Source organism: Gopherus evgoodei, chromosome 7 (genome assembly GCF_007399415.2).
Source record: "Gopherus evgoodei ecotype Sinaloan lineage chromosome 7, rGopEvg1_v1.p, whole genome shotgun sequence".
In the NCBI taxonomy this organism is placed as follows: domain Eukaryota; kingdom Metazoa; phylum Chordata; order Testudines; family Testudinidae; genus Gopherus; species Gopherus evgoodei.
Window position 1 is genome coordinate 55,424,766 of NC_044328.1, and position 14,105 is coordinate 55,438,870.

At 40.5% G+C, this 14,105-nt stretch overlaps 1 protein-coding gene across 11 annotated transcripts in view; it reads left to right on the forward strand.

Annotated features, from left to right (window-relative positions):
* PARG (poly(ADP-ribose) glycohydrolase) overlaps positions 1 to 14,105 on the forward strand; it is a 130,380-nt gene that overhangs the window by 66,962 nt on the left and 49,313 nt on the right. For all 11 annotated transcript variants that reach the window (XR_004001187.1, XR_004001188.1, XR_004001189.1 and 8 more), the window contains exon 9: positions 178 to 335. Coding sequence is in view for 8 of the 11 variants with exons in the window: in XM_030568604.1 (XP_030424464.1) it covers positions 178 to 335 (158 nt within the window). In the remaining 3 variants the exon portion in view is untranslated. The remainder of the gene's footprint in view (positions 1 to 177; positions 336 to 14,105) is intronic.

Sequence of the window (14,105 nt, forward strand, 5' to 3'; positions counted from 1 at the left end):
GACTTTAATAGTGCTGCTGATTTAAGGAACAACCAGTGGCCCTGAATTACTCTTGCTCTAATTCAGCAAATGTAATTTTGTGCTCCTGGGGTTTTTTTTGTGGGTTTATTTTGAATTGCTAAACTAATTATTTCTCTTCTCTTTTTTTTTTTTTTTTTGTTCATTCCCTTCTGGTAGCCAATACCTTTACTGAAACAAAAGATGAATCACTCCATCACAATGTCACAGGAGCAGATCGCTAGTTTTCTAGCCAATGCTTTTTTCTGCACTTTTCCACGACGCAATGCCAAGATGAAGTCTGAGTATTCTAGTTATCCAGACATTAACTTCAACAGGTATGGCATTTTTTAATAAATAGAGCAGATGACCCTTCAAGGAAAATATTGTAGTCACTTGGGGAGAATCCTGTTTTTCTTGCACATCATTAAAAGGCAATTAACACCAATTCAGTAGTTGGTTTCTTGCTTCTAAAATTACAAGGAAAAAACAGGAAACAATTTAATCACAATATCCATGGGAAATATGAGGGTCTTGTGGATGAAATTTTAATGCTTGAGAACAAGGCTGACCTACCCCAATCTATTCACAAACTCGCACTGGTTTAATTAAATGAGTGCAACCCCCTGTGTGGACACTTATTTCCATTTATGAACATTTATAAGCTTAATGAAAAGTGCTATATAAGAGCTAGGTATAATTATTGTTATTAAAGAGTGCCTTACTACTTTTTAGCTTCAAGCTGTTCCTAATAGACTTAAGTGAAACTGAAATAAATCTGGCTTAAACTGAGTGAGTCCACACAGCCTTTTGTGCACTGGTTTAGCTACATCAGTTAAAATTGCACCTTAAGCTAAAACAAGTGGAATTCTCCCCTTCATGGGCTCAGGCTTGCACTGAAATAATTAAATTGATTTTAATTCACACCTTTTGTTAAATATTATATTGGTCTATGCCATGTTGTCTGCCTCTAATGCCTGCCTGTCCCTCTTTTTTTTCTCTTTAAACTCTCTGCCCATCAACCAATATAAATTCCTACAGTATCTCAAACCTCCTGCTTAGGACGTGCACTAAAACAAACAAATCCCTTTATTTACATAGGACAGAATGTTGCCTTTATGTGCATGCATGCAAGGCTACTGATGCTATGCTGGGGAAAGGAAGAGAATATAGTGTCCCTGAAAAGTGGAACTGTCTTTGTTCTCAGGGCTTATCCGAGTCCCTGTTGATTTTTACAAGAAACATGTTTTGTCATAGTTTTTGAAAACACTTGCAAATGTTGACCACTGGAGCTTGTGCAATTAACATCAGACTGGCTGAACAGATATCCTGCCACCATCCCCACTAGTTCTCTTACATAGTGGAACCATGGGTATGCAATCCTTCATAAGTCCTTGGGCTACTCCTCCATGTGGATTGGACTCTAATGCAATGGAGTTACTGTCTCACTCTTACTCCAGGCAGTGCTGTGAGTGACATGACTACAGAAAGATCAGCCCTACTGCAGCCATTTGCTTGCAGTTGTAGTCATATCCTAGGCCACCATGAACTCTTCATCCTATTTCCCTTGCACGGTAAAGAATAGACTGGGGAAGGGCACCTGGTGTGGAGGGAAGACAAGCTGCTGACAGTGCATAAGGGGAGAGTGAATAAATATTGCAGAAACAGGGAAAGATTAATAAGGTAAGAGCTGCAAAGGAGAGGATGCAAAAAGCAGATTGAAGGATGGAGGCATTCAACAATGAGCAGTGGGAGAAACTGACTAAGAGGAGTAACACTGTTTCCTACCTCACCTTTAACTGTCACGTGGCCTCATTTGTATTTTGAAAAAGGGGAGAGGTGAGGACGAAAAGGGTAGAGTCTGTCCCATTTTCTTCCCACCCTCAATGCCAATGTCATCTTCTCTCCACATTTCCTGGTTTTTGAAGGTAGGAAGGAAAGGGCAATAAAATAAATGTCCTTAGCCATTAGTGGCATTGCATGCTTGTAATTAGGACAGAATTTGTCCCATTACATTCTCTAAGATTTGAAAATACAAGCAAGCATTCATGAGCTGGCAGCATATGTATAGTGTCCAAAATCATAATTTGTGATTGTTATAACAATGCACTCACTCCACTTTTGAGGAATATCAAGGGCCTTTTTCCTAATGTGGTGTGATGAAAGTTCCTCCTCTCCCTTGGTGGATCCTGCACTTATTGGTGAATTTTGCTAGCCTCGGAGGTCTTCCTGTGTTGGATCAGGAGTTGGGAGGTTTTGGGGGAAACCCAGGCCCACCTGCGACCCCGGGTTCCAGCCCACAGCCCCATGGACTGCAGCTGTCTATAGTGCCTTCTGGAACAGCTACACGACAGCTACAATTCTCTGGGCTACTTCCCCATGGCCTCCTCCCAAAACCTTTGTCCTCACCACAGGACCTTCCTCCTGATGTCTGTTAACGCTTGTACTCCTCAGTCCTCCAGCAGCACACCCTTTCACTCCCAGCTCCTTATGCACACACCACTAACTCGAATGAGAGCTTTTTATACCAGGTGTCCTGATTAGCCTTAATTAATTATAGTAACTTCCCAATTGGCTACAGATGTCCTAATTAGCCTGCCTGCCTTAATTAGTTCTAGAAAGTTCCTGAGTGTTCTGGAATAGTCCCGGTTATATTACCCAAGGAAAAGGGACCTGCTTCACTTGGAGCTAATGTATCTACCTTCGACCAGTCTCTTGTAGCCATCTGGCCTGACCCTGTCACAGTGGTTAGAGAAGGATATATTAGAAGTTGTTCTGCTGCAGCAACCCTCCTTTCCCACAGAAATATGCTATGGCATCGAGACTTAAACTGTGTGGAAACCACTACATTTTATTTTCTGTATAACTGAATGAATTACTTCCATTGCCTGTAGAAATTCGTGTACTATACTCCTTTAATGAAGCAGAATAATTGTGTGCATATTTCTGTGATTTTTTTCCTTAACAAATGCATTATTCCATAATTATAACTGACTTTCCGTCTTCCCAACATTTGCATAATACACATTTTTCTTCCTACCAAATCTTTAAATAATAAAATTTGCAGCTTGTTAAGGTAAAAAATATATGTACATAAGAAATTTCTTAATCAAATGTCTTTAACTTCATACAGCAGTCATATTCCTAATCTTTTATTATTAATTTATTGTTTTATTCTACAAAGAAATGGCTAGGTATGCACATGCTCAGTGTTTGTTTTGGAAAGAACTATAGAATCATGGGCCAAATATAGGTATTTTTCAGCCCTGTTAATTTTAGGGCCTGATGCTATGATTTGCTATTCAATCTTGTATCTCACTGGAGTCTATGGGAGTTGATAGTGCTCTGCACCTCACTGTATCCATCCCTCATCGTTAGCAATGATGGCCTTTTGTTTCAAAGTAAGAATGATCTGTACCCTCACAGTTGTGTGGATTTCCCTTTTATGTCAAATTGCAGAATGAACCATGCCCCTTTCACCTCTATTCATTTTAAATACATTTAAAAATTGGTACTTCATAGATGGTTAAACTGAGAAAAGTCTTAAGTCTAATTTAAAACGCTTTAAATCTGCTGTCAGAAATTTTCCCTCTTTTCCACTCTAGGTCTTGGCCATTTCAGGTAATAAAATGAAATGGTACACTTGGTATATACCCTTTAAATAAAAATTGTCACTGTTTGCCTAGTGTGATTTGACAAGACTATCAATCTGTTCTATCAAACAAGCCATACTTGGTACAAGAGATTGAGAACATACCATTTATTTTATTTCATGTAAACCATCTCAAATGTACCACTGCTTGTACTGATGAAGGGAAGTTTCCCGAGTGCTTTTGTGCATGCTGACAACTTCGTGGTCATCTGAAAGGGAGATCGCTTATATGTCAGCGTAACATAAGCCATTTTACACTTTGCCCTTTCCAATCCAACTCTTGCTATTGTCACTTAAAATAAATATATATATGTCAGTACATCTTTGACTTTGTGGTGCTTAATTTTATAGTACATTGTAACATTTTCATGTATATTTAGATTGTACTTCCTCCTACAAACCTCCTACAAACTGAGAGACCATTAAGTAGTAATATAATAAAGTAAAACACTTGCCAATGTGATTAAATAGATCCCTTTTAAACTTGGCAAGGATGTGCCTTTGTGGGTTTTTAAAGTTGTTAATAGTATAATATATAAATTAGAAGTATATCTGATAAAATGGAATAGTCTCTATGACTCTTTTAGGATTACGATGCTAAAAGGTTGCCTTAGAATTGTAATTAGGACAATGTCTATGCTGCTTCCTTTCAAAATGTTTAAAAATATTGTAAGCAGTATTTTAGAAGGGAAAGAGAGATGAAGTTGACATGGAAAAAATGCATTTTAACTTCTCTGAATTAAAGAGAGACAATTGGAAATTTAGGTGTTATGGCTGAAATGCCAATCCTATCTCCATCACAAAATAAATAGTAATTAAGTTTGTTATTGTATGACACCCTTGTTGATAGACTCTGCAGAGAGGTCAAGCGCCAACTGTGCTTAGAGACTGAACAGCATTTTTCAGTCCTAAAGGTGATCCTTCTAGAACATAGTTGAGGCACCATGTTGGGGTAGCTGAAGAAACTTACACTGCTCCTGCTTATGGTGTCTGTTCTGTGAATAGATAGAGAAACTTGAGTTGTGTTCAGGGCTTATCTATGAGGATGGGCAAACTTTTTGGCCTGAGGGCCACATCTGGGTGGGGAAATTGCACACAGGGCTGAGGCAAGGGGTTGGAGGGACGGAGTGTGGGGTGTGTGTGTGGGGGTGGGTGCCGGAAGGGGTTCGGGGCAAGGGGTTGGGGTGCAAGGAGAGATGCAGAGTGCAGAGGGGGTGGGGGGTGCAGGAGGGGGATCAGGGCAGGGGGTTGGAGTGCGGCAGGGGGCTCAGTGAAGGGGTTGGGGTGCAGGAGGGGTTCGGGGTGTGGGCTCCAGCCTGGCGCCGCTTACCTGGAGCGGCTCCGGGGTGGCAGCGGCACCGCACTGCTAAGGCAGGCTCCCTGCCTGCTGGGGTCCTGCGCCGCTGTTCCTGGAAGCGGCTGGCACTATGTCCCTGCGGCCCCTGGGGCAGAGGGCATCATGCAGAGCCCTCTGTCCCTCCAACCACCACCATGCCCCAGGGGCCACAGGGACGTGGTGCTGGCCATTTCTGGGAGCGGCGCCACGGGAGTGGCAATCCCGTGGGCTGGATCCAAAGCCCTGAGAGGTCGGATCTGGCCCATGGGCTGTTGTTTGCTCACCCCTGATCTCTCACCTTTTGGGGAACAGAATATTCCTCCTCGTTCACTCCCTTGTAAAATAAAGAAAGAAAACAGGTATGGCTGAACCTGTTGTTCTTCAATTTCACTACTTGTGTGTGAGGATTGTAGATGAGAATGGTCTCTGTCACAAGGGTTTGTAGTGATTGTGATACTGTTGAGTTTGCCTGTTGTTCCTATTGAGTTATCAGACTTGCCTCTTAAATTCCTACACTTTGGGAAGCCCCTTAATTTTAATTAATAACTGCCCAAATATAATGGAGTTTGAAGCAGGTTATGAAGGTAAAATACGCTTTCTTCTCAAATTAGTTTTCCGGATAACTGCGAGAGGGGTTGAGTGGCTTGTCAAGAGCTCAAACACTTTACTTATGTGGCTCTGAACTGCTAGCAGCTGTTGACTCTTAGCTGTGATATGCTGCTACAGTAGCTCCTTTCCCATTTTCCTGTAACAAGAGACTAAGCACATTAAAAGTGCATGGCCCTCAGTCATAAATAGTCTTAGCTCAGATCATAGGCTTCAGACTCATATTTTAAAGCAGTCCATACACAGCATAAACCTAGAGATTTTTTGACACACAAGTAAGAGGGTAAAATGAAGTTATATAAAAAATGCATCTAAATTTTATGGTGCATTTCTTCAATAGTGAGAATATAAAATACTGACACCGCCAATATGTATCCTAAATTTAACTCCAGCCATGTCAGGCAGGATCTTTAAGCTAATTATTTTAGTGAATGGAAATAGGAAAAAATTTACACTAGTTAAGATATATGCACCTTTTATGGATTTTTTTAATATAGGAAAGGAAATGGACAAACTGTACAGACACTTATACAGGGGAACTGAAATCTGATTTAGCAATAATGCAATTGTCTCTTACCATAAACAACATCAATTTCATAGCACTGAGTATTCTCTGTGGAGTAAATTATCCAGTGTATTTGAGGTGATCTGGTTAGGGAATAGGAATATATATTGTTTCTATAAAAAGTGGCTCCAGTTACCTCCTAACCATCAACATTTCATTGTAAAGAACTGAATATTGCTTTTAAGTATATATTTTTTTTGCCCCTTTAGGATGGTGGCTCTGTATTCTATTAATCTTCACTATGGATGGAAATGTTTATTATTAAATGTGTAATTTTCTGTACAACTTACAAATATACATGTGAATTTGGGTTATCAAATGTCTAAATTTCAAAATGAAAAATCTTATATTCTTTATAATAAAGTCTAAGACTATATTGATCAGTTCTTTATTATATTATTTATAATGGTCAGTAAAGCAAACTAATATTTGGGAAATGGGAATTTGGTTTAATGCTTATAGCATAAAAGCTGAGTTCTGTGTTCTATTCCTGGTTTTCCTGTTACCTAGAGTATGTCTACACAGCAGCTAGACACCTGCAACTGGCCCATATTTGCTGACTTGGGCTTGTGAGACTTGGGCTGTGGGGCTGTTTCATTGCTTTGTAGACTTCCAAGCATGGGTTGGAACCTAGGCTCTAGGGTCCTGTGTTGTGGGAGGATCTCAGAGCTCAGACTCCAGCCCAAGCCCGGAAGTCTACAAAGCACTGAAGCACCTCTGCAACCCAAGCCCCGTCAGCCCGAGTCGGCTGGCCTGGGTGAGCCACAGGTTTTTCTTTTCTGTGTAGACATACCTTTGGTCCAGAATTTTCAAGTATCTACTTATTTTGAAAGCCTCCGTTTTCAGGTGCCTAACTTATGACCTAGAGCCTGACTTTCAGTTACTGAGCTCCCACAGTTCCCTCTGACTTCAGCAAGAGCAAGATTTGCTCCTTAGTGTAAATATGAGGGTCTTAAGACAAAAAAAAAAGATCCCCAGTAACTTTAAACTATTATTTTCTTTGATCCAGTTTACTTACCCAACATGGGAAAAACCCGGAAATAAGAAATGCCTCTTCTTTGGGGGTATAGTAAGGGAGGGCAGTGTTTGCAATTGGACTGACCAATAAAAATTACATTGCTGCATGTATATATGTTCATACAAACCTTAGCGGAAAAAAATCTTTGTTTAAAGTTAAATTTCTAATTATGCATCAGGTTGTTCAGTGCTCTGGTTTTGTCTGTTTTGTTGACAGCATTTTACACCTGACACAGTTAATAGTCTGCAGTAAGTAAGAGAAGAAATTGTCTGTGAGGTTAAATTGTTGAAGTATAGTATGTTTCTTTTCTTCGAGGCCAAGGGGAATCCCGAACCTTTAAGCTACTTTCTATGTAAAGAAAGGAATAGAAGACAGGTTTTAATGTAGAAAGGTGGGATTTACTTAATTAACTTGAAAAAAAAATACAGCAGCACCAAATCTATTTATTTCACAGTGCCTTGTGTGTTTGACGTGTATAAGTCTGCTCTGAGGTTTTTCCTCACTAGAAAACATAATAGCTCATTAGATAAATTGCATTTCCTCTTGCATTACCACAAGAGTGATAATCTGCAGTCTGCTTGATACCCATCATGACAAGTTTTCTCAGAATTATCACCTGTATTGTTAGAGATCACTTAGTTTTGACACTGTAAAAGAACATTCTCATAATTAATCCATTTGAGACCTGTTTTTCCACAAAAACCTTGTATTGGTGATTTGCTAAAATCTGTATCTGCTTGTACATTAATGCTACTGAAAATTTTACTCTTTAAGAAACTTAGGAGCCTGATTTTTTAATGAGACTTAGGTTCACAAGTCACTTGGATGCTTTTTTAAAATATTTTATTCAGCAACATTATTTTGTAGTTACCATTTTTTAACTGTTTACTGTGACTCTAGAACTTAATCATATGTTGGCAAGTATGGCTGTGTTTTATCTTTTTTATCGGAGATTAGAATTTCCAATTCTAAATTTCTTTACATTTCCAAAGATCTCTGTAGACTGCCATCCTATGCTCTGTAGTTGACACTTAACTTCAGAGCTGTCCAACATACTGTTGTCCACAAAAGCATTAGTAGAATGTTGTGGAGATCGATGATGGGAATATAAATAACAATAGCAAACACTTATTGAAGCTGTCTGTTCTTCATAATGAGTTTGACCAATAACTGATTCCAGAACAATTTCATCTTACAGAATTTGATCAATATCTGTGATGGAACACAAAATGTGTTAAAATGTAAATAGAAAATATTTGTTTAGACAATAAGGGTTTATTTTTTTAATAGTGACTAGAATGATAACACTCTACTAATCAATTGCTTTTATTATTAGCCTGAAACTTTTCTAAGGTAGTTGCTGCACATATATAAAGAAACATTGCAATCTGCAAATACTCTGTAGAGAGATTCTCCTGACTTTCCCAAACATTTGATACAAAAACCTTACAACTATATGTGGTCTTGGACTGTGGTTCTCAACCAGGAGTCGAAGGCCACCTAGGGGGCTGCGAGCAGGTTTCATGGGGGCCGCCCAGCGGGGCCCAGGGCAGAAGGCTTAAAGCTCTGCTGCATGGGTTTGAAGCCCAGACCCTGAGTCCTGCCACCCAAGGCTGAAACCGAAGCCTGAGCAATGTAGCTTTGCGGTGGCTCCTGTGGCATCAGGCCCCAGGCAATGCCCTGCTTGCTACCCCCTAATGACAGCCCTGACTTTGATGTGAAGAAAACCTGTGATTGTGACACAGGCGGGCTGTGGAGTTTTTATGGCATGTTGCAGGGGGCCTCAGGAAGAAAAAGGTTGAGAACCCCTGGTCTTGGAGATGCATGGGATTAAAGCTGCTTGGAGTACAATTGAATGAAAAGGTCAGATGATACTATTGATATGACAGAATACTTATTGAAAGGTTTGAGGCAAATGTTTATAGCAATGCAAATTGAAATCTAACAAATCTTTAATGAGTGTAAGAAAAGATGGTTTTGAAAAGAGAAAACACTTGTTTTCTTTAAGCAATTCTATGGTGCGGGGGAGAACCTGAAGTCAAGTTGCATGGTTCAAAGAAATAGGCAATGATGGTTGAAAGCAAGTACTTCTATAATCACTAGTTAGCCTAGTCTATAAATTGTTAGTGTTTTCCCATTTGACCCCTGGTTTTTCTCTTAGGGCCTGGTGAAGTGGAGTGGAGTGACATCAGTAGGATCTGAGTGTGCTTAGCATAGTAAAGGATAAGGCCTTTAATACCTATGCAGACTTAAGTATCATTGTAGCCGTATTGGTCCCAGGGTATTAGAGAGACAAGGTGGATGAGGTAGTATCTTTTATTGAACCAACTGTTGGTGAAAGAGAGAAGCTTTTGAAACACACAGAAGAAGAGCTCTATATGGCTTGAAAGTTTGTCTCTCTCACCAACAGAAGTTGGTCCAATAAAAGGTATTACCTAACCCACCTTGTATCTCTATGTAGACTTAAATCACTCTTCACGAAGTACATACAAGCATAATAGTTTACCTCCTAAGCAGATCCACCCAGTAAAATGGACTATGAAAATTAATAGCTTATTATTTGGAGTTCAAGTAATTGGTCAGCCTATGCATTCAAATGAACTTTTGCTTAAAGATGTGTTGCATCCTTCTGGTATTTTTGAAATGGAAAAGTGAATATTCTTTATGTGCATGGCTGCTTTCTTTGTCTCAATAACATATTATTCTCAAGGATGAAATCGATCTTTATGCAGATTGTCAGGTTTATCTAAGTTCTATATTTTAAATCTCATTTTAAACTATTTTAAGGGCTTAAGTAGGACTTTAGTGGTACATACCCTGTGTGCTGCCCCTCTGGACAGGAATAAATGTCATCATCCACTGTGAGAGCATGTTAAAATCCAGGAAACAGCATGAGTAATGTGATTTCATGTTCAACTGCATCAGCAGAGATCAATTTTTTTTCTTAATGAATAAGGTTGACTGCAGAATTTAAATTGCACTGTCTGATAACATGGAACCATAACTGGTGTGTTTGGATACATGTATATCTCATGGAATTACAATCAATGCCATGTATATGTGAATGGGAAATTTTATATTAAGATTTTATGTTTGAGCCATTCTTGCCATAAAATGCAAATCTTTAATTATGAGGGTAATTAACCTCTGGAACAATTTACCAGGGGATGTGGTCAGAGGTGAAAGTAACTTAAAGGACTTACTGGTACACCGGAGTCCAGAGCAGGGGGTGGGGCCTAAACTGGGAGGGGTGTAGCCTCAACTGCAAGAGGCAGGGCCTTTAAATCACGCCTGGAGCTACCAGCTGCAGAGGTGGCTGGGAGCCCTGAGGCTTGGGCAGCAATTTAAAGGGCCATGGGCTCCCTGCAGCAGCCAGAGCCCTAGGCCCTTTAAATTGCCGCCTGAGCCCCGCTACCAGAGCCCCCGGGGTAGCGATGGCAGCCTGGGGCTCTGGTGGTAACTTAAAGGGCCTGGGGCTCCCGGCCACCGCTACTGCAGTGGCGCACCGGGCCCTTTAAATCGCCAACAGAGCCTCAGGGGCTCCTGGCTGCTGCTGCTACCCCAGGGCTAAGGGCTCTGGTGGAGATTTAAAGGGCCCGGGTCTCCACTGCAGTAGCAGCAGTTGGGAGCCCTTGGCCCTTTAAATCACTGCCAAAGCCTCACCACCGCTACCTCAGGGCTCTGGCTGCAGGGCTTGGGTGAAGCCCCAGGCCCTTAAATCACCATCAGAGTCCTGGGACTCCTGGCTGCCTTCAGTACCCAGGGGCTCTGGCAGGGGGGCTCTGGTGGCAGTTTAAAGGGCCCGGGGCTCTGGCCACTGCCAGGAGCCCCAGGCTCTTTAAGTCACTGGCCTTGGGAAGCCAGTCTGGTATGGTGCACCAGCTCTTGCTGGTACAGCAGACTGGACTGGCTTAATTTCACTCTGGATGTGGAGGAATTTGCATCACTTAGATGAATATTGGATACCTTTCTAAAAAATATACTGTAGATTAGCCACAAAATATGATTTTGATGCAGAGATTACTGGATGAAATTCTATGGCCTTTGTTATGTAGGAAGTCAGATTGGAATAAATGATCTAAAGGGTCCCTTCTGGTCGTAAAAATCTATGAATTTGGACCCAGTTTTTGCCTGAATTCCAAGTTTCAAAATTAAATGATTTTGTTCTGATTTGATGAAACGGACAACATTTTCAGAACCATTTACTTCAAAGGTTCAGCTTCTTTCCATTAGACAAAATCATACCGTGTCAGTTTTTTGTAGCAAATAATGTAGTGTTACAACATTAATATACTTATATTGACATATGACCTACTATATTTCAACTATTTTTGCCTTGTAGTTTTGCCATGAAATGTCTATAAAATATGATGTCAGGAAACTCATTATGTGAACATGGCACATTGATACAGTAACTCCTCACTTAAAGTCATCCCAGTTAACGTTGTTTCATTGTTACATTGCTGATCAATTAGGGAACATGCCCGTTTAAAGTTGCGCAGTGCTCCCTTATAACATCGTTTGGCAACCGCCTTCTTTGTCCACTGCTTGCAGAAAGAGCAGCCCTTGGCAGCTAGCTGGTGGGGGCTTGGAACCAGGGTGGACTGGCAGCCGCCCTATCAGCTCCCCGCTCCCCTAAGTTCCCTGTGCAGCAGCCGTCCAGCAGGCTATCAGTTGCTGGCAATTCAGCTGTCCCTCCCTCCATTGTTGTGTGCTGCTCTTGCCCTCTGCTTTGGAGTTGCTCCCGGGAGCCTCCTGCTTGCTGTGCAGGGGTGGGGGAAGGGTGCTAATTTCAGGGTGTCCTCCTCCCCCTCACCCGCACTTTTGCTGTCTGCTCCTTTACCCCATCCGACCATCTCCGCAGAGCAGCAGGGGACAGGACAGGAAGAGAGAGCTTGCTGGCAGCAGCTGCCTGTCTCTACTTGCTGATCAAGTAAAAAAGGCAGTGTATGTAGAGTGGAGTCAGTGTACTTAAAAGGGCAATGCAGTCTCGTTTTCTCTCTCACACAGTGTGTGTCTCTGTCTCTCTTTGCCATCCTGTCTCACCCTCTCCATTCATACTGCCTTGCAATGTGTTAACCCTTGAGGACTCGGCTGAGTGCTAGTTCATCATTTAGCAGTAAGGCATTCCCTGGGAAATATCCCACCCTCTGACTCCGCCACCTCAACCAAGCTTCACAACCATCATTGCTGTGTACAGTATTACATTGTTTAAAACTTAGTGTGTGTGTGTGTGTGTGTGTGTGTGTGTGTGTGTGTGTGTGTGTGTGTGTGTGTGTGTGTGTGTATGTAAAATGTCTTTTGTCTGGCGAAAAAAAATTCCCTGGAACCTAACCACCACTATTTACATTAATTCTTACGGGGAAATTGGATTCGCTTAACATCATTTCAGTTAAAGTAGCATTTTTCAGGAACATAACTACAACATTAAGCGAGGAGTTACTGTATTCATTTAATCTAATCTCTGTATGTCTGAGTCATAGCTGCCTATACTTCATACATATATTTACTCCTGTAATACAGCAGTGAGATGGAGAGCTGATTTTCTTTCTTAACTAGCATGTTGCCAAGTTAGTTTCCAGTTACAGAATCTCTCTTGCTGGTGATGGTAAAGGAACCAGAAAGAACACAGCCCAGACTAACTGGGTGAGGCCTTCAGAAAAGCCATTAAGCACGTTCTTAAATACTTTTTTGAACTGGGGCTGCAGTTGGGGTGTGGGAGAAGTTTACTTGTAAACAAATTGTAAAGTTGTAAATTCTATATAGAAGTAATTACGCAATAAACACACAATCTCATGATGTCATTTTTAATGTTTCAGTCAAATCAAAGTTTTAAGCAAAGTGTAAAATTAAAGACAGTTTTTAGAATATTCTTTGTTTCTAACCATATAATATTGAAATTGTTTATTTTAAATACTTCTCACCACTATCACTATCTCACCACATACTCTGTCATATTATATATTTTTGTGGCACACTAATATATTGGAACTAGGGCTGTCAATTAATCACAGTTAACTCACGCAATTAACAAAAAAATTAATCATGATTAATTGCAATTTTAATCTCACTGTTAATAGAATACCAGTTGAAATGTATTAAATATTTGAATATTTTTCTATATTTTCATATGTATTCTGTTATATGTTGGAATTGAAATCAAAGTGTATATTATTTTTATTATAAATATTTGCACTTTAAAAATGATAAAAGAAATAGTATTTTTCAATTCACCTCAGACAAGTACTGTCTTTGTCGTGAAAGTGCAACTTACAAATGTAATTTTTTTGTAACATAACTACACTCGGAAACAAAATAATGTAAAACTTCAGAGCCTACAAGTCCACTCAGTCCTACTTCTTGTTCAGTCAATCGGTTAGACAATACATTTACATTTATGGATGATAATGCTGCCCTCTTATTTACAATGTCACCAGAAAGTGAGAACAGGCGTTTGCATGGCACTTTTGTAGCCGGCATTGCAAGGTATTTACGTGCCAGATATGCTAAACATTCGTATGCCCTTTCATGCTTAGGCCACCATTCCAGTGGACATGCTTCCATGTTGATGATGATCATTTAAAAAACAAACAAACTGTTAATTAAATTTGTGACTGAACTCCTTGGGGGAGAATTGTATGTCTCCTGCTCTGTTTTACCTGCATTCTGCCATATATTTCATCTTATAACAATCTTGGAAGATGACCCACCACATGCTGTCCATTTTAAGGACACTCGCACTGCAGATTTGACAAAACAAAAAGAAGCTACCAGTGTGAGATTTCTAAAGATAGCTACAGCACTTGACCCAAGGTTTAAGAATCTGAAGTGCCTTCCAAAAGCTGAGAGGGACAAGGTATGGGGCATGCTTTCAGAAGTTTTAAAAGAGCAACACTATGATGCAAAAACTACAGAACTGAACAACCGAAAA